This window comes from Pyrgilauda ruficollis, unplaced genomic scaffold (genome assembly GCF_017590135.1).
Source record: "Pyrgilauda ruficollis isolate IOZ18807 unplaced genomic scaffold, ASM1759013v1 scaffold5, whole genome shotgun sequence".
Lineage (NCBI taxonomy): Eukaryota > Metazoa > Chordata > Aves > Passeriformes > Passeridae > Pyrgilauda > Pyrgilauda ruficollis.
Window position 1 is genome coordinate 977,494 of NW_024526599.1, and position 20,438 is coordinate 997,931.

General features: G+C 38.5%; 1 protein-coding gene across 1 annotated transcript in view; it reads right to left on the reverse strand.

Moving 5' to 3' along the window:
- Positions 1–20,438, reverse strand: part of COL25A1 (collagen type XXV alpha 1 chain) — a 295,372-nt gene that overhangs the window by 134,608 nt on the left and 140,326 nt on the right. Inside the window, exons 3-5 of the mRNA XM_041479910.1 lie at positions 9,401–9,445; positions 7,324–7,331; positions 5,162–5,188 (exon numbers count right to left, since the gene is read on the reverse strand). Coding sequence (XP_041335844.1) covers positions 5,162–5,188; positions 7,324–7,331; positions 9,401–9,445 — 80 coding nt within the window. The remainder of the gene's footprint in view (positions 1–5,161; positions 5,189–7,323; positions 7,332–9,400; positions 9,446–20,438) is intronic.

A 20,438-nucleotide genomic window follows, 5' to 3' on the forward strand; every position in this document is an offset into this window, starting at 1 on the left:
CTGTTAGAATAATCTTTTATAATTATCTTCAATCACTGTGAAACTATTGGCATATGAAAAAATTAAACTCATAACTTGCAATACATATTATTTATAGAACCAAAGGTCATAAAACCCCATTATTGTATGAATGTGACTGACATGATTAGGCCACAGTTAGTACTTAGCCATGCAGATCTAGAGATCCTCCCACAATTTCTAGGAAGAACTGGAAGTTTATTTTCTGAACAGTATCATGTGTCCTCAGCTACACTATGCTTACAAAACTTACCACATTTTTACAACCTTCCTCTGCCTCTCATGGCACAGAAATATTACAAAGTTAACCTGCATGGCAGCAAGTTTAACACTGCACTTGTTCAACCTTTAGCATCTATTTGGGAACAGTGTTGAGGTTTGTTCAGGATACTGTTATTCTGTGTTGTTCTAAACAAAGAAATCTGTAAACCCAGCTATCTTTTAAGATGGACAGCTGACCACTCCTATCTCTTTCCACTCCCTTGGAACAAGCAAGGAGTCTGAGGCAAATGGATCAACTGAAAACCTCATGTCTCCTAAGCCAATCCCCTCTGTTGTGACAGAATACAAGGATAAAGCATATAAACTGAGAAAACACATACTAAAATCACAGTACAAAGAAGCTGTTGAGACTCGTATGTTTTGAATTTTCTGTTCATTTAAAAGGGGGGAAAAAAAAAAAAAGTAAAACCTGAAATAGTGCTTCACTACCAAACCTGAAATTTATTGCAAAAGTTTTGCTGCCATATGCCTAAGAGTTACTTTGGGCAAATGCCAGAAATAAAAGGTGGTCTGTGAAGACACCTGTTGAGAAAGAAAAAAAATTGCTGTGAAGTGGGAAATTTCTATAGGATCACCAAGCCAAATGCTCAGGGTAAGGTCAGGAATTGAGATAGTTGCTCCTTGAGCTTAGACATTTATATTTTTGTATGATTCTGAAAAAGAGGAGATCTGACCAGCTATTAGAAATACAACAACTGTTGCAAAAATGCTTAACATTGCCATAGGCTATGTTTAATCACAGATGAAAAATGCACAATCTTTGCTTATTTCTTCTCTTTTGATTATTCCAATTATATTTGTTTGATAGCAACTGAGTCGCCATTGTATCATTGAGGTTGAAAAACTTGCACTTGGCTGAGATTAATTTTATGTATATCCAGAGACATTGCTACTTGTTACACATTTGCCTAGGCAGCCCCAATCTCTAACTGGAGACACAGAAGAAAACAAAATATCACCATCAAAGACAAAGCAACACAGCAGGATTAAAAAAAGCCTTTTACCAATTTCTCACAAGGGTGGTTTTCATGTTGTTCCCCAGCAGGCCTATTTCTTCTAACTCAAATGCCCTTCACTGTTCTACCTGGAATTCTCTTTGCCTTGTTCATATAGGAACAGAAATGAGGTGAGGAAAAAATCAGAGACTTATAACAGCAACCTGAAATACCTTACATATCAGGATAACAGCTTTTCTCATAGTACATTGGGACAAGTTTTCATGGGTGTAAAGATCAGAAGTGTGATGACAGAGACATTCTGTAATCTAGAAGGAATTATATCAGGCTACAGAATAATTGAAATTATTTTCTACCTGCAGTCATAAGCTTTGCCCCTTTGCTATCTTGAGGCAAGTCTTTTTAGAGCTAGGAAAATTTAAATTGACAGGTGAAATTTCGAAGATCTACATTTCAGGTTTTATCAATTGACGATAATTGACACTTACAGAAGCACAATCTCCAATTTAGACACTATTTCCTTCAGGAGAGGAATCTGTCTGTGTTTCTTGAAGATGAAACAAGGATGTTAGAAGAAATGGCATTTAATACAAGGCACATGGTCACCTGCAGCAGCCATGACCCTCCGTGGCTCCTGAAAGTCTTGTAAATGCATAAAATGCTCTGCAGACTGACTGTCATGGAGAGAGGAAGGAGAAATTTCTCTGTTTATGGAGAAATACTCTGTGGGTATTTCCATATTCTGAAACTTAATGAAGAAGTGAAGCTTTGCGACCACACACGAGGCAACTTCCAGGATGGTCTGCCTGGATGCTGAGCTTGATCTTGCCCAGTTTGGGAAAACTGATAGGGAAAAAAATTCTGTTTGCTTCAGTTTTTCAATGGAAAACAGTAAAAATCTGCTACCAATTTAACCTATAGAGTTTCACAAAACCCCACAGTTTGTGTATTTGGCCTCCTCACCATATTCACAAGATGATTTTTTGGTTTTAGCGGCTGGGAAATTTTGGGGTAGAGGGTTTGGTGTGGGTTATCTTTAGGGGATGTGTGTGTGTGTACTTTCTTCCAAGTTCTAGCATTATTTAAAAAGTGAAACTGTCATACAAAAAGTCTGCAAAAGCTACCTGTCATCTCATTCTCCAATGCTTGCGCACTCTTTTCCCTCTTTTATTTGAGTAGCTGTGATAGTCTATTTCAATTTTAAACTCAAGCTTAAAGAGTCACGACTCTGAATTTGGTCACTGTCTGTTATACAAAGCTTATGAGAAAAAAAAAGGAGTCGTACACTTCTTTAGTATTACTCGTGCCTTTAATAATAACCAGTTAGTTGTGGTTTTATAAACCCCTCAATAACTGTGTTACTCATTAGCAGTAAACCCCTTATTTTATTGATTTTTGATGCTGTGTCTTCCTGGGAACTTAGATTTCTGACTGTAATTCCTTTCACTGTTATAATTATTCTTGAAGTATCTTTAAAAACTAGAATGAACACATTCAAAGAAAATGCAAGCCTTGGAGAAAAGAGCCACTTGCCTTTGTGAGAGAGCTACACCAGGTTTAGGTTACATGTGGCAGATATACCTCACTATCCTCACAGACTATCCCATAAAATCCAATACATATTTAAGTAAAAAGCTTTCTACAGGAGCTAAATAAGACTCTGGAGAAATAACTTAGAACACTAACAGCCTTCTAATAGACCTCTACAGGGCTGTAAAAGTACTTTAAAGTACACGGCACTTGAAGTTACATATTTCCCATTCAAAGCAGGAGAGTATGACTGTGACTAAAAAGATTGAAACATTCAGCCAAAGGAAGCAAAGCCGAATTTTATACCCAGTCATTTTCAAGCAGGAAGAAGCAGCACTCAATCAAGTGCTAAGCACTAGTGACAGACCACATCACACATGAAGAGAAATGCATTCAGACTAAGCCCATTACAACATCATTAGACACAGCAATTTCAATACCATGGCTCTGAAGTACCTTCATTGTTTTCAGATCCCACAACAAATCTCTTCAAGAAAACAAACTCCTACTCACCTATACAGATCAATCACTCTAAGAGAAACTGGAATGTGAACTCAGAAACCTGATAATGGTTTTAGCACATCCAAGCAGGTTTCTTGATACTGATGATCAGCTCCTCACCAGGTGACTTACAACTACTTGTAATTGTAAAGATGGACAGTGGATGATGATCCATTGGTGACACCACTCTGGAATTCCAGAGCCTGCCCAGGTAATGGCATTGAAATAGACTGCATCAAATGAAGTGCTGCCAGCAGTCAAGGGACATCACCCTCTCTGCTCCACTCTCGTGAGACCCCATCTGGACTACTGTGCCCACCTTTGGGGCCTACAGTGTCAGAAAACACATGGACCTGTTGGAGCAAGTCCAGAGGACCACAGAGATGATCAAAGGGATGGAGCAGCTCTTCTATGTAGACAGGCTGAGAAATTTGGGGTTTTTCAGAAAAGGCTCCAGGGAGACTTTACTGCAGACTTTCAATACTGAAAGAGGGCCTGAAAAAAGGTGTGGAGAAATAGACTTTTTTTTTTACCAAGGTCTGTAGTGACAGGACAAGGGGTAATGACTTTTAACTAAAAGAAAGTTTATATTGGATATATGAAAGAATTTTTAAATTATGAGAGTGGTGAAATACTGGAACAGATTGTCCAGAAAAGCTATGGATGATTCATCCTTAGAAGTGTTCTCAATCCCTCTAAGTGTTCAAGCCCAGGCTGGATGGATTTGAGCAACCTGGTCTAGTGGAAGGTGTCCCTGCCCATGGCAGAGTTATTGGAACTAAATGATCCAATAATTTCCTTTCTCACCCAAACCATTTTGAGAGTCTGTGATTCTACAAAATTCTCCTCTAATTGCAGGTGCTCAAGGCACACAATTTATATTTGACCAATGGAAACTTTTTTTTTACATGTATTACGTAAAATTACGTATATTTTGTCTGAAAAACACAGGCAAATCAATCTGGGAGGGTCTTTTAAGCTACGCTATCAAGTGCTATAAATAAAGCATTACTATATGTCAACAGTCACTCTGTTGTGCACATATATTATCACATTTAGTCACTTGGTTTCTAATACCCATGTGACAGCAGGCATATACTTCTTTCAATGAATGGGACACTGCAGACAGTTTGCCTGACTACTAGAAAGAAATGTATTATTAATAGATTTTAGAAAGATGCATTATTTCATATAGATTTTTTTCAGGCAATAAATCCTAAAGATATGAATGAAATGGACAGAAAAATGAATTGTATCCATTATCAAAAATTACTCTGTGATAGTCACTGCTGCCAATTGCTAGGACCTCTGTCGTAACACTTTACTTTGCTCAAAATGCATTGAACAACAGTCAAATGAAACAGGAGAGAATTAAAAGAAAGGACTCAGAGGTTCCATATGGCAACACTACAGCTTTCTAATATGGAAAATTGAGATGCAGTATCTTAGCAAGTTTTTTAAATTAATTAATTATGAATTTTGTATGCAAGAACGAAGCAACTGAAACAAAATATGTACAACATCAATCAGTGCATCTCATTTATGCATTGTAAATAGTCTGGTTCTTTTCAGAAACTTGTCACAGGCTTTTTATTTTGCTTTGTTTTTAAAGGGAAATCCTGCATTTTCCAGACATGTGAGAAACAAAACAAAACAAAACAAAACAAAAAAAAAAAAAAACCAAAACAAAACAAAACAAAAAAAAAAACCAAAAAAAAAAAAAAAAAAAAAAAAAAAAAAAAAAAAAAAAAAAAAAAAAAAAAAAAAAAAAAAAAAAAAAAGGGTCCTTTTGACAGTAATAAAGAGAAACCAAAATACACCAACAGGATTTCAGAGTAACCATAAACTGCTATCATAAATATATGATGAGTTACCGGATAGCCATTTCGCCCTGGTGGACCCTGGTTGAATGAGATGAAATGGTATGACACATTAACAACACAGTCATGACATATGACATAACAAACATGCAGAGTACATTATCAGGAAATAATAATTTGTGTATTTCTTGACTTTTTTGGATGTGATGATATTTCAAACCAAGGAATATTAGTTAGGTACTACACAGTGAAGAAATGAGGCTTTAGCAATAGAAATTATGTGTTTCAACTTATATAAACACTCTGACTAAAAAGCTACTGGCTACTTCTGATGCCTAGTGAAATTCTGGTTTTTTATGAAGAAAATTATCCATGTAAATTGACAGGCAATATATAGTTAATACAAAAAAAAAAAGTTTAGTGCTTAGGCAATAAAGTATTAGATTCCACTAGAACATTAATGGCAAAAAAGAAATCTGAGACTGCTGTAAAAGATCATAAAAATATTCAAAATCCCCAGTCTCTCACTGCTATTACTGAGTGTGCCACTCAGTAGTCATGTACAAAGGAAATAAACAGAGCAACTGTGGCAGCCTTTGAAAGTACAACATACACCTAACTCTCCAGTTTAATGTGGGATATACAAATATTTGGTATTTTAAATGAAAACTACTACCACAGTCTCCCAGGTGAAAACAATACTTAGGTTCACAACGCTTGCCCCTAGCCAGTGTCTCTGCAAATAGACATTAATTTGTGTCTATGCAAATAGTAATTAATTAGGAAGAGAAACTACACTTTTTTATGCCTTGTAACAACCTAAACCATTGCTGCCTGTCAGCAAGATGAAGTTTTGTTGGTTTCAAGTATGAAACTTGGAATTTAAAGTCACTACTTCTTAAAATTATTCCATTTTGGAACCTATTTCAGGTTTGTGCTAATATTGCCACGATTACAACTTATTTTTAGGGGATTGTTTGTTTGGGTTTTTTTAATGTACCTATACTGAAACAGTGAGGAGCTAAAGTCAGAGACATTCTTAATGAGGCATAACCTCTTGCCACATTGCTTTGGTATTGGAAAATAGCTTGTATCATTATTTATGTTTGCTCTTTGCGTTTCACAGGAGGACTGCAAAAGATATTGGAGAAAACTGTTTCTCTCAAATAAACAGCACCTTTATGCATTAAGCCTGGCTTTTCATTGATGGCTTGTTAAATGAATTTATCACTATGAACTGCTGAGCACATGGTCAAAGTCTTAAAATGGTAAGTAATATCATGACTCAATATATGCAGTTTACAGTAAAATCTTTAGGTCACAGCAGGAATTCAACACATTAATTAAATATTCTTAAACATGCATGTAACACAGAATAGCCAGATGATAGGGTCTTGAAAATATTGTAGAAATATTTCACCTATTAAGGAAAAAAACATAGAAGGCTTCTAACTGTAAAAGAAATACTATTTTAACAGTCACATTCCTACACCAGATGATGCACATGGATGGCATGACAGATACAAAGGTTTGAGACATATGTGCTTAGACCTGTCCTTCAAGTCAGACTTTTGACCTACTCTGGGAATATACAAAAAAGCAAACAAAAGACATACAAAAAAACCCAAGCAAAAAACAAAACAACCTCAAAACCTCAGAAGAAATAAAACATTTTCTCACAAGAAGAATTAGCACAAGATTCAATTGACTTACTAAATGGAATAGCACTATTTAATAATAATTTTACACAAGCACTTATTAGCTTCAGTAGCAATTACAGTGAAATGAGCTGAACAGTCTCTATGCCTCTAAAGAACAGGGAGCCCGTACCCCCAAGACTCCGTGAAAAATGCAGAGGAAGTTACTACCCAGCAAAAGTGGCCAGGTCTGAGTTTAAGATAGGATACTCACACATTTTTTATACTTCAGTAAAGTATCTGTTATGAAGTCACAGGCAAAATGAAGACAACATACTTACATGGAGTTGTGAATCCAAATGGCAATCTGGAGCGCTGAACATAAAGCTTTACTGGTTTAGAGACTCTTTTCTTAACAAACTTTCTGATTAAGTTATTCAGCTCCAAGATATTGTGTATGTATAAATACCAAAATTCCCTCTTGAGTATACATGATCATCTTATTATGCTGATAATTAACAGGATCTAACAGATTTCTGTCTGATTCTGGAAGAACCAACAATGTATCACTGTACTTACAGGAGGTCCTGTGGGGTGGGGGAGAGGGGAAAAGGGTAAAAAAAGAGAAGAAAGAACACGTAAGCTTATGAAGTTACTGAAGAAAGACACACACAGTCAAGCACAAGGCCTTGGGATTGTCAGTGAGCAGCACTGGTAATTCAGGGCACACCTTTTCCCACTTAAGTAATCTTGTGCTTTGGCAGTGCTCTGAAACTTGTGAATATGACTACTGCCTAAATGCATGCACTTACCTTAACAAATCTTCGATTACAGTCATGCAATCTTATGAAAGTTGCTTCTCCATTTATTTCCATGCAATTTCATGCCAGTCCAAAAATACCAGCCATGGATACAATTCATTTTGTCAGGCTCCACATAAAGCACATATAACCACACCACCAGTTTCACTTAACCACACAGTGAGCACCGGATCAGAGCTTGGCTGCAGAATTGCACAAAGTACCCTTGGCATTTAACCTGGGCATCTTTTCAAGAATACATGTACCAGCATCTTCCAGACTTCCAACTTTGCCTGTGAGGGGAGGTTTCAGTGGCCACCTGACAGTGCTGAACTTTATTTTCATCTCTTTCCTCTCTCAAGGCACACTTATAAAATGTTCCCCATTAAAATGTCACACTTCGTGAAGCGATATTTGCACATTTTTTCAATTATTCAGACCTCAAAGACTTTCGTGTAGCAGTTCTTGGAAACATTATCAAAGGGCCACAAATCAAATCTACTATTTCAGTCTTATTAAGGTGAGCAGCTGCAGCTCCCAAATCAATGGCATTTCATTAAGCTTTTATGCCTCTCTCTAATTTCTGAATAAAGCGAAGTGCAAAAGGAGTATAAAACAGCAGCAGCTGTACTTTGAGATTGCTTTTAATACTGACAGCCTTTTGGTTTTAACAATGCAACTTTTATTGTCCAGCAGCTAAGGTAATTTCTTTATTCTGGCAAACATTCTTAAACAGCATTTTAAGGTGCACGTCTGTTTTTAAATGAGAGATCCGTTTCTTTTATTAATGGTTTACCATGTGTTTATTTGAGATCTAAAATGAATCAATGAGCATCCCACAAAGTAATTTCCAGGATCATTTGTAACTCAATCTTCAACCACAGAATTTCCCTCTGTATCATAGCCTCTTTCTCTGAAGTAGATACCAAGACAGCACTGAATGGAAACACAAAGGTGATTTGTATCAATTTTTGGCAGGGCTTGGGTTTAGTTTTGTGATTCAGGAAGATATGGAAATAGTTTTTAAGAGCCAGATAAATTATCATTTACATAGATGAGAAAGGCTACAGAAGATTTACAGAGATCAAGTTGATTGGAAGACTTTCTTAGCTGGCAGATTAGACAAGACAGCCAAGGAGAATAGAAACGCTCATTTTCTACTGCATTGCCTTCAGAAAGTTCACCTTGATGAAAAACTCAATCCCACAAGGTAATTGATTCAATTCCTGTGAATGTCAACAGCAAGAGGTGCTCAGCATCTCAAAACTTTGCCTCAAATGCAATTTCAAGCCACACCAGCAGCAGGTTTCTATCAACAGCAACCTCCCTGGTATAGGGTAACGAACCAACAAATGTTTTTCTTATTTCTGTTAGAACTTAACTGCTCATTTCTATAAAATAACTTCTCTCACACAGATACATCCCTGATTATCAACATTCTCCATACAAGGAATTTTATTTCCTTTGTTATTTCCTTATAAAATTGTTCTCCTCCAACCAAAGGGGCCTGATGTAACACTGACACAGTATTCCAACTACTGACTTACATGGAGTTATTCTAACTTGTGCATGTGTGAGAACACCCCTGAAGGCCTTGACAGTTACAGACCTGTTACCAAAGGCACCGCGTCGAGCGTTATGAAGTGTGCCTGCAAATTAAGGGTGCCCAAGACTTGAGAAATATCTGGAAGGCCACCAGATACATGCCAAGGGTCACAACATTTCACCAGAGAAGTTTCAGATTTCTTTTATCAGAGCACACATGCATTACAACTAAAAATCAAGGCATGCTGGGTATGCATCCTCACAAAAACAGACACCAAATGACAACAGATCTTATGAAATTAAACACTTACCAGTCTCTCCTCTTCTTCCCCGCTTACCTCTTTTCCCTGGAGGACCTAAAAAGAAGATGATAGATAGTGACTTTTCCCCTTGAAATTACATGTAGAATACATTTTTTTTGGATGTAAGGGCATTAGACTGATGCACTATATGAAGTTCAGAGACATTGGCTGAGCAGGGGTAAAAGATAACCCAAATAAGATTTAGGAAGTTTGTGATAAATTTGACAGCTATGGTACCCACTACAGGCTCCCTGAAAAAAGGCTGGGAGAAGCTTTAAAAGTCAATCCAGTTCATCCCTATTTTTCAAGGAAAAAGTTAACCACATCTAAATTTTTATTGCAACTTCCACGGGCTTTTCCCCCCTACCAATATTTCACTGTTCTGACAAGTGGAACATTTTTCTTTATGTCCAACCCGCTGCACTGAAGCCCATCAATTCTCATGCCTTCCACCACGAACCCCATAGAAGAAATTGTTCCTTTTCTTCTCTCAAAAATGTCTTTGTATTCCTCAGAATTGCTGCACCCTTCCTTCAGTCATCCTAAACCAAATATATTGTGGGACATTAAGTTTTATTAAATTATTCCTGCATTAAGCCAAAATATTAGTATTTATTTGTAAGAGTAAATTCTCTAGAATTTGCTTTCAGCCTCTATCTGAAAATATGCAAGAGATGAAGAAATCATCGCTTGGCTTGCCATCCCCCAAATATTTAACAACAATGTACATGTTGCCAGACCCAGTGTATGGTGCTTTGCCTCCAGTTTGTATCTGTTTATTTGCCAGACAAAACAATGGCTTAGTCGCTGCATGCTTTTTGCTGAGAAGTCTTTGCTTCTCATTGTCCTTTCTCCACAAATATTTACATAATACATCCAGCTTCTGCTGTCACCTCTGAAATAAAAAAAAAAAAAAGGAAAAATCCTTTTTGTCCTTCATTTCTGCCTTCAATATCTTTTTCCAAAAACTGCAGATCTCAGATGTCAGACTGCAGACTTTCCCCCCTCTACTTGGTAACCTTGACATACTGTTCCTGGAAGTGCCACAAAAGCACACTTGCACTTCTCCATGTACAGCTTGGAAGAGAAGCAGCAGCTGTAGTGGTGACACAAGTCCTGAAACTTGGCTGCTCTGAAAAGAGAACCACAGGTGGGACCCTGAAAGCTGCAGAAGAGAGGCGAGCGCACGGGTGGAATTTCCAGAAGCAGCGACGCGTGCAGGAGCACAAGTACCTCTGCTGTGGCTGGATCTCACCGTTTGTAATGGATATGAGATGCACAGGTGGTTTTGTGCAAATGGCCTGCTACTTTAAACTTTACAAATCATCTGAAGCATCATGCCATAGCTTTTAAATAGCTTTGCATTACATATTTGCAGCAATCTGGCTTAGAAGACTAAGATGCTGAAAAGCAGCACTAGTGAAATGATTTCAAGACATGTATGAAACAATATTAGTTCTCCAGGTGAATAAAATACTATTGCTTTATAAAGGAAGAGGGGAGAAGAAAAGAAAAGAGAAAGTTGAAGGGAGGATAAAAAGGAGGAGAAAGGAGGAGGAAGAATACAGAAAAGTAGATCTTGTCTTGAATGTAGAGAGGTTTACTCCTATCAGAGCATCATAAATTTGAATAAAACCCTGGTCTGTTCCAATAATTACAGTAGTGGCATGAAGTTTAAGACAACAATATCATACAAGGCAAGAATGGCTTGGGATATTCAGAATCAGTAGCACAAATGAAAAATAGTAAAAGTGTCATTTAAGTATGGGAGAATCTTGCAACTTCCTCCTGCAAGGGATATCTAGAGAAACTTCTTACACAGGGAACAGAATGTTACAGACACAGTAAGTTTCTATAGTGCACCTCTTCTTCCTCCCCCAACACCAAAACTTCTTAGAGTCCCCCTGCATGCGCACAGCCCTGCAGAGGCCCTCTGTGGAGATTTCCTGGGCTGTACCCAAGCTCACAACAGAAATGTAGAGCAATTTGGACTCAACACGAACCTATAATGTTCTTCTCCAGGCAATGACATGTCATTGTGCATACAGCAATAATATTCTCCCAAACAGGGTGGTGATATTTTCTTTTATTAAAATTTAACTGTGCTATAGGTGTGCACACACACAAACAAGTCTACTACCAGGTTTGCTTTTGAGAAAGGAACAGCACTTGGAAATTAAAAATTTTGGCTACACACCAGCAAAACATATTAAAGTCACTAAGAGAAAATCCTGAAGGTCACTTCATGCTATGAATTTTAGGAAGGAATTAAATCTGTCCAGAAAATCAGACTTTCATAGAGCACTATGTTGCTAGTTTACCTGGATACAGGGACAGCATACAGCAAGCTCCAGTTCAGCTCTTTCCTTTGTCATCAAATGCTGATCCCTTCTAAGATGTTATTTTAAGATTATTAGATTTAAATGTGTGAAACATCAGAACAATTACTGTTATTATTATGTTTCCAAAGTAACCACACTGCTGAGGGTAGGAAAATTACTCAGGACTTAGACCAATATTAATGAAACCATACCACTGCCCCTGACCATCAGACCAGCAGTATTTCAGGGCCACTGACTGACAGGTATCTCTTCTCTCTCTCATTGAAACTTTTTTGATTTGTGCACTATTCAAGTCTGTCAAGGTGGTGGCATTTGCAAAACTCTAATCAATTGTGAGATGAGAGATGGATCTTGCAAGCTTTTTTGATTTTGATGACCACTTGAGGAAATAATTTCTGTATATTCATCTATTTACTTAACTTTTACCAATAGAAACCAATTCATTTTAAACTGTTTGCCACAGATGGTTTCAATTCACAGAAAACTAACTCTGAAATTTATGGTCATCGCTAGATGACCTACTGCTTCAGAAAGTACACAAGCTTTCATGTTTTTCTGAACAGGCTGCTTTCTCTAAATCTCAACTGCTAACACATCATCTGTAGCTGCAAGAGTTTCAAGCTATCAAAACCGTGGGCATTTTTCTATAAATACTAATTTTCCATCTGTCTATAATTTTATAACTTTGCACTAATTGGAGGATTTAGTGGAGACTCATCACAGCAAAAAGAGAAGTGAATAAAGCTGTATTACGGACAATGTCAGCATACATCAAGTCCACAGATTTTTACAGCTTGCACAAAACACTCAATATGACACAACTACTCTGAACTTTCCTGCCTGGGGTAAAAAAAAAAGTCTTCAAGAGTATCAGAAATGTCTATGCTGAACTGAATTTATTACAGATGATTTTAAGGGTATTTTGTTTTAAAATATATTTTCATATTAAAAATATAAATATTAGGAAGAAAAATTGGAGTTTGAATCTCAGTGGAGTGAGTTGGGTTAATAAACACTAATGATACAGAGCAATAAGCAAAAGCTTGTTTATAGTAGCCAATTTTGGCTAAACACTGTTTTTCCAGGATCACTACATTTACCTACCTATAGGGAGTAAGAATAAAAGGCCAGATCACCTGGTTTTCATTTTCAACCTAATTTAGTTGAATTATACATGGAAATTATATTATTATACCTGAAAAACTATCTGAAATTATTTTATTCTTCCAAAACCATTTCTGAAACTAATTCTTATCAACAGAAAATTTAGAAACAATTTTTTTTTCCATTCAATTAAAAAAAAAATAATGCCACTGCTATTCCATATTTATGAAGAGAATTTTGGAATTGAAAGAAACTAAAGCTAATTGAAACTAAAAGTCAATTATTTATCTAAATATATCTTCTCAAGCACAAAATGTCAGCCACTCAAAAAGTAGCTCTTACCTACTGTAAGAATTTGTCAAACAAACAAAAAACCACCACAAATTTAAAAACCCCTCCCATACTGCACAAAAGCACCCATACTCTTTAACTTTATATTTACAGCAAAAAATTCCATATTTTAGAAACAGCAGACAGGAAAAACAAACAAACAAACAAACAAAAAACAACAACAACAACCAAAAAAAAAAAAAAAAAAAAAAAAACACCCACCACATTTGGTGGGTAAGACATAGAGTTCCTCCATGAGCACCTGCCAGGAACATCAAATGCTTGGCCATTTGGTCACCAGCTGATCTAGAATGTCAAGTTTCTCCTAATTTTGGAAAGAATTACAGTGGCATTATCAAATCAAAGGAAACATCTTTGGTTATAAGACTCTCCAGAAGCTACTCATTGTCACTGCAAGTAAGAGGAGCTACACCAAACCATGCACCAGCCTAAGAATAACACAGGAGTTCAGAACCCTGTTCCCTCTTTTACTGATGCCCAGCACATCACTCATATGTTGTTTCACACATACACCTAGCTACTGTTAAAGGTAACGAGTATTGCACATGCACATATGAAAATGAATATTTTCCTGGCTATTTCAAAGGACATCCCATTTCACATGAAGGTCACAGCAACACAGGATTTTTGCCTATCAAGTCAGAAAAATGAATTAACACAACTACATTCTCAGAATAAATCCTGAGCAACTTTGCTGAAGGTAGTAGAATTACTTCAGTATTGTCAGGCATAAAACTGGTCAGCCTTGCCAAAATCATCTGGATTAAAATATCCAGCAATCAGCTGAACTATACCAACCAAGCCATCCTTTCTGATTCAACTCTGACACTGGTAAAATAACTGCTATTGGTTGCATTTCAAGCTCCATCACTCCAAGCTGTAAATGGATCCAACTCTTTCCTTTCCGCTTCCAAAGTACAACCCAGCTGTCATCATTTTATCCCACTTCACATTTCTGCCTGTCAAACTGACTCAGGAAGGAGTAGGGCACTGAAGGGAGCCAACCCCTCACTGCTCACAGGGAGAGGAGAGCCTCCCCAGCAAACTGGCACCTCTGCCTCAGAGCTGAAGGACCACCAGCTCTGCAGGTAGGCAGCAGAGCAGAACGGCAGCTGCTGAGCCTGACACCTCCTCCTGTGAAATACACATGCCACGAGCAGTGTGGTGGCTCCAGGTGATGTGAGCCAGCCTCCACCTGCCAGGATGGTCACCACCTCCAGCAAACAGCACTGAAACATCCCAGTGGGCAGAGCACTCACCCAGTGGATGCCTGTCTGGGCAACCTGAGATTCAACAGACACACCTGTGGTCCCTTCTCACAGCATTGCCACCAATGGGAAGATTTCTATCTCCAAGGCTGAGCACGTTCATGTAAACTCTGCAGGGATCTATTCCAGGCTTCTTCATCAGCCTTTTCTGCTCTCCCCTCTTTTCTCAGCTTTTTTAACTCATGTAAAAGTTGGACTCCTCTTTTCTCACACTCTGCATAACCACTCCACCTGACATGTCAGTGTTCTTTGTACCTCAGTGTCTCTGTGACAGCCTGCCTGAACTTCCTACCTCATAAAATTACCCCATTTTGAGTCCTGGCTGGATAAATAACATCCATTGTTTCACACACAGTACATCATCTATTTGGCTCACCGTGAAGTATCATTGCACTGCAGGACCTGGATACGTGTCAGAAACTATTATGCAACTTGGCTGAGGAAATGTCAAAACTGAGTCTGTCTGATCCCCACAACAAAGCAATCTGACTGGCCTAAGTCTGTACATGCTAAATACCACCTGATTACAGACATCTAGCATAACGCAATTTCACTAGTACCAGATGCCACTGAGGAAGAATCTCATTATCGTCACCTGCGAAACAGCCAGACGCGCCCACACACACACACACACACACAGTGTATATATTTTCACAGAATCATAGAAAGGTTGGGCTTGAAAGGAACCTTAAAGGCCATCTGGTTCCAACCCCACCACCATGGGCAGGAATGCCACCCACTAAATCAGGTGCTCAGGGCCCCATCCAACCTGGTCTTGAACACTGTAAGAGAAGCAGCACCTGTAGCTTCTCTGGGTTATCTATTCCACCACCCTCACAGTAGAGAATTTTTTCCCAACATCTAATCGAAATCTCTCTTTTTTTTTTTTCTTTAAAACTGTTGCCCTTTGTCCTAGCACTGTATACTATCTGTATCTGTGTTTTCTCCCTCTTTTTCATAAGCCCCCTTTAGGTACTGAAAGGCTACAATGGGGGCTCCTCAGTGTCTTCTCTTCTCCAGGCTGGACAATCCCAATTTTCTCAGCCTGTCCTCTCAGGAGAGGGTTTCCAGCCCTCTGACTACCTTTGTAACCTCTTCTGGACTCACCCCAAGGGATCCATATCCTAATACTGGGGATCTCAGAGCTGGACACAGTATACTCTGCTGGCCTTGCTTCTCGTGATGCAGCCCAGGCTTTCTGGCTCTGAGTACACACTGTCAGCTCACGTCCAGCTTGTCATCCACCAGAATCCCCAACTCCTTCTCCACAGGGCTGCTCTCAAGTTCTTCTCCCAGTCTTGAGTCACACCTGGGATTGCCCTGATCCAGGTACAGCATTCTGTCCTTGGACTTGTTGAACCTCATGTGGTTCTTTTGGGCCCACTTCTACAGCTTGTCCTTGTCCCCCTGGATGGCATCCTGTCCTTCTGTTGTGTCAGCTGCACTGCTCAGCTCGTGTCATCTACAAACTTGCTGAGGGTGCTCTCAATCTTGCTGGCTATGCCACAGACAGAGATATTAAAGTGTACCAGTTCCAAGAGGGAGCTGTGAGGGACTCCACTCGTCACCAGCTGTTTTCCATCTCACCTGTAAATCCAAGGATCCTTTCCTTCCAGAACAGCTACAGCTGACAGTTCACAATAATTCTGGGTTTTGAACACTCCCTAAACACCACACAACTTCCACTTTTCTCTCCCTCCAGCTGAATTCCTCACAGCTACAGTTTTCTGGCATGAATTTACACCTGTTTCGTTATTTTCAGACCCAGGCACTGGAGTGTCTGAAGTCACGATTTCCCTGCCAACCTCTCAGGTAATTCTTTGGGTTGAAGCTGCCTGAGAACTTCGTGAATGCTTCTGGTGCTGCTCCCTAGGACTAGATGCTTGAGTTCCTAATGGATATTCCCCTTCAGGCGCTCTGCTGGCTACCATCCCCATCCCAGCCTGAAGCCTGAGTTCATGAAACACTACATAAAATATCAGATGCATGTATCTTCTCATAAAGCCATATTATAAGGTGGGTTACCTGCTTTCTACAGATACCACACATGACCTTACTAACACAGGTAAGAGGTGTGAGAGCAAGTTGTTCTTTCTACAAATCCTCTCCCCACCGTTTTTTCTCTGCATTTTTATGTTATTGTGATTTTCATGCTCTGTAGGGACAGCAAAAATGCAGCCACTGGTTTCCCTAACAGAGCTACAGCCTATTTTGAATTTGACTTTATCCCTGTGTATGCCAACACTTTGTCCATGTCCTTGGCCACAGCTGTAGTTTTAGGAATGCCTTCACTAACCCAATCATACATTCATCAAAACTTTCCTGAATCACAGGAGTCTCACAGTGTGTTACTGTCCCAAAATTCAATCATAATGACATTTTCTCTCTTTCTTTTTTGTTCAATAGTAGAAGGACTGGGGTAAGAAACACTGCTGCTTATGTGAGCTCATTTTAGGAAGACTTAACAATGCAGAAAGAGCAGAATCTTGAACTTTGCTTTTTTTTACAGGTTACTGCATCACCACAGAGCTGTGGTAGAACACAAGTAACTGATTATAGTTAAAATACTGTCAGAGGTGAAGATTCACATTTATAAAGCAACAAATGAAACAATGCACAGCAGATCCCAGCATTTGTATCCAGATATAATTATGATCTATTTTGACTAAGTAGTCTGAAATAGATCCCAGTAGCCTGAGCTGGAACAGTTTGATGGTTCTTACAGACTAAATTTTATTGCTAAGGCTGTTTAAACTATTTTAATGAACATATAACACTCCAAGCACACATGGTCATCATGCAAACACAGAAATAGCTGCTATCACCTGGCTGACAAATATTGCTGAGGGACAGCTGAACCGTGTAGGGATAGCTATTCTATACTAGCAAGGCATGACAGTATTATCATTTCAACTGGCCATTCCATTGTATTATTATCATGCCATATCAATAGTTGGCCCTATGATGCAAAAAGCATATGTCATATTAAGAAAAACTATTTAAGCTTCATTTAACTTTTTCAGATAACATGGATGAAATAAGAAATAAGGTATCAGAATTAAATTACTCTTCATCCTCAACAGAATTTGAATTAACTTCAGAAAGAAATTTAGACCTTTTTGAAGACACACAGCCAGCCAGATGGTGAAGTAACTACATGGTACAATTGCAGTCATATAAAAGCAAAATCCTCAGATTTAGAAGTCCTTAAAAGCTAATCCTCCATCCACCCTTAAGGAAGTCATGTTATATCTCAGTGTCAAAGTTCTGCCATCAGGAAAATAACTAGAACAAATAATAACAAATAATTAGAACAAAACAATGATGCAAAGCATATTATCCTTCTCAAATGCAGTGCTTTGGAAGAAATAGGGCTCAAGTAGAGAGTCAAATTATAAACCCCAAGAACAAGTCATTCTTTCCCTTCTATCTACAGAGTAACGTCAGCTGCAGGTAAGGACAGGGAAGGACTGCAGCATTCTAGGTCGTGTAGCTGTGAAATGAGGACTTCTCCATGGCAGTCAGTACTTCCCTCAACCCCAGTGAATGGCAGCTACCTTTCCATGCAGTACCAGGGAGCAGCCAGCCATCCTGGCTGCGGATTCAGTGCTACTTGTGTGTCTGAGTGATTTTTCATCTAAGCCTTTCATGGCCTTGTATGTGCATGGAAGACTTTGGTCATTCCTTTCTCTGAAGGTTCACTCCAACCTGAGGAAACCTATGGACTCGAAGTTTCCTCAACCAACTAAATGTGTACATCTCTTCTCTCCTTAAGAAAAAAAGGAGACTTCTCCCACATCACAGCAGTGTAACCATAGGCTTAGATTGTGGGCCACACAAGACCTGAAATCCCCACACCATGGTAGACTTAAAAAGGCTTTTTCTATTTCCTCACAAGTGCTACACAAATTTATTCCTTCTGCTGTAACTTCCCACCACATTCCTCATGTCCTTTTCCCTTCACATTTCATCAATCTGATTTTGTTTTGCTCTTTTTTTGCATACTTTTTCCTTGCTGGCCATGTGGCTCTCAGCTTCCAGGCCCAGTACAGCAGCAAGCTAGGTGCAACAGCTGGACAAAAGTGCTGCTCAAGCACCCACACCAGGATCAGACACACTCTCCGTACTCTTGGTAGATGAAACACAGGCTGCTAGTTTTGCTTTGGAACAGTTGGAATAGCTCACCTCAGTGCAAACATGGGATATGTTTAGCATATGAAAAGAATGATTTTTCCAAGGCTTCTAACTTGGTGAAAGTTGGGTTGCCATCTTTTAACCGCACATGACAACAGCAGGTCACATAGACCTGTTATCAGCCGAGGTTAAATCTCAGTCATTCACTCCAAATTACAGCTATGTGAGACTTAATTGACAAAGAAGAGGTAAAGCCAGAATATGTTTCCTTTAGCTTTAGTTCTTAAACATCTGGTCCTGCTTGCAAAGAAAAAACAACAGACTGCAGTTGCTTTTTGGCATAAAGGTAAGCCACTGAAAACCCAGTCTCACAATTACAGAGAAGAGGCAATGGTAACAACATGTCAGGTCCTCACAACCCTGATCACAATTGGTGATGTTATTTTCACTGGCAGTAATGAAAATATTACTTAAGGATCACAGATTACTCTGAATGCTCATCATAAAACAGGAGTTTTGCTAGAATTTTCAACAATTACAGATTTTAATTAATAAAAGGTTTTGAAGTGACTATGGTCTCTTTCAGTTTTAGTGCATTTGTAAAACCTGGGATATTTTTATAAGGTACTCAACTTTTCCATGTAGTCTCAGTATTTTCTTCTCAGCTAAATCCAAAGTATTGCCATGAACAAGTAAAATTCCCATCACATAATTTGCCATATCAGTTTCATATTATTCTAAAAATTTTATCCTGCAAAGTCACTGACTAACCTTTCCAGGTTTTTAAAGATGAAGAACAACAACATCAACACCGCATTCAGTTAGAACTGTACAACACAAATGAAACCAATTTTTAGCATCCTAGACTATCTCCACTTACAATGTGGAGTCCAGGTGTCTCCTCTTACTGCAGATTTGATCCGCATGCTTAACTTTTAAGCCATGATTGACAAGAGTTCGTGATTATGATGACAGATTAAAGTGTTCATTGAATTCAGAGGGTTTTTATTTCAGTTGTGACAGTAGTGTACTGGGAGACAATGAAACACAATATCACAGGATTAAAGGCAGCACATAACTAGTCAGGCACTGGTACTGCAATCATCTTGGTCTCACACACATGCTGATCACCCATTTAAACATAAAACCCTACCCTGAGCAGCGCATATTCCTTTCAAAGTCTTACTCACGTGCCTCCTCTCATTTCTAACATAATAAATATATCATCTGACGAGGAGCTTAGTGACAGCTGCACAAGTTAGTTCTAATTACAAAAAATAATAAGTGGTTTTAAAAGGTTCAATAAGTCTCTATTGCATAACAGCAGCAAAGCAGCACAATTATTGCTTACAAGCAAAAGTAAAAACATAAAAAAACATAAAAATTGTGCTAGGATTGCCTTACTCCTAAACTATAAATGTCAATTAACACAGGAGGTACACAATTAAAAAAGACCAAAAATTACAAAGAGGAAGCAATATATTCACTTGGTCTACATCTTGCAGCTGCCTGTGAACTTTAGCAGTGATACAGGCTTTGGTTTCCAAGGAGATTATTCAACCTGACAGACACCAGTAAAATATTTTTATTATCCTGGGCTACATCCTGCTCCTTAGTCTCGATTATTTCCAATAGCAAACTTACCCCCAAAAAAACCTTCAAAGAAAGGGCAATATCCCATGTTTTAAACACTCTCATGAGACTACACTCATGAAATATAGCAGCTTGTCTTTCATCCACTGGACATACTTCAGGTTGAGATGTGAGTGCAGTACATAATGACAATAAAAGAAGATTCCAGCAGATGCCAAAACAACCAGAACTTGGATTATTCTTGCTGTGCAGGTC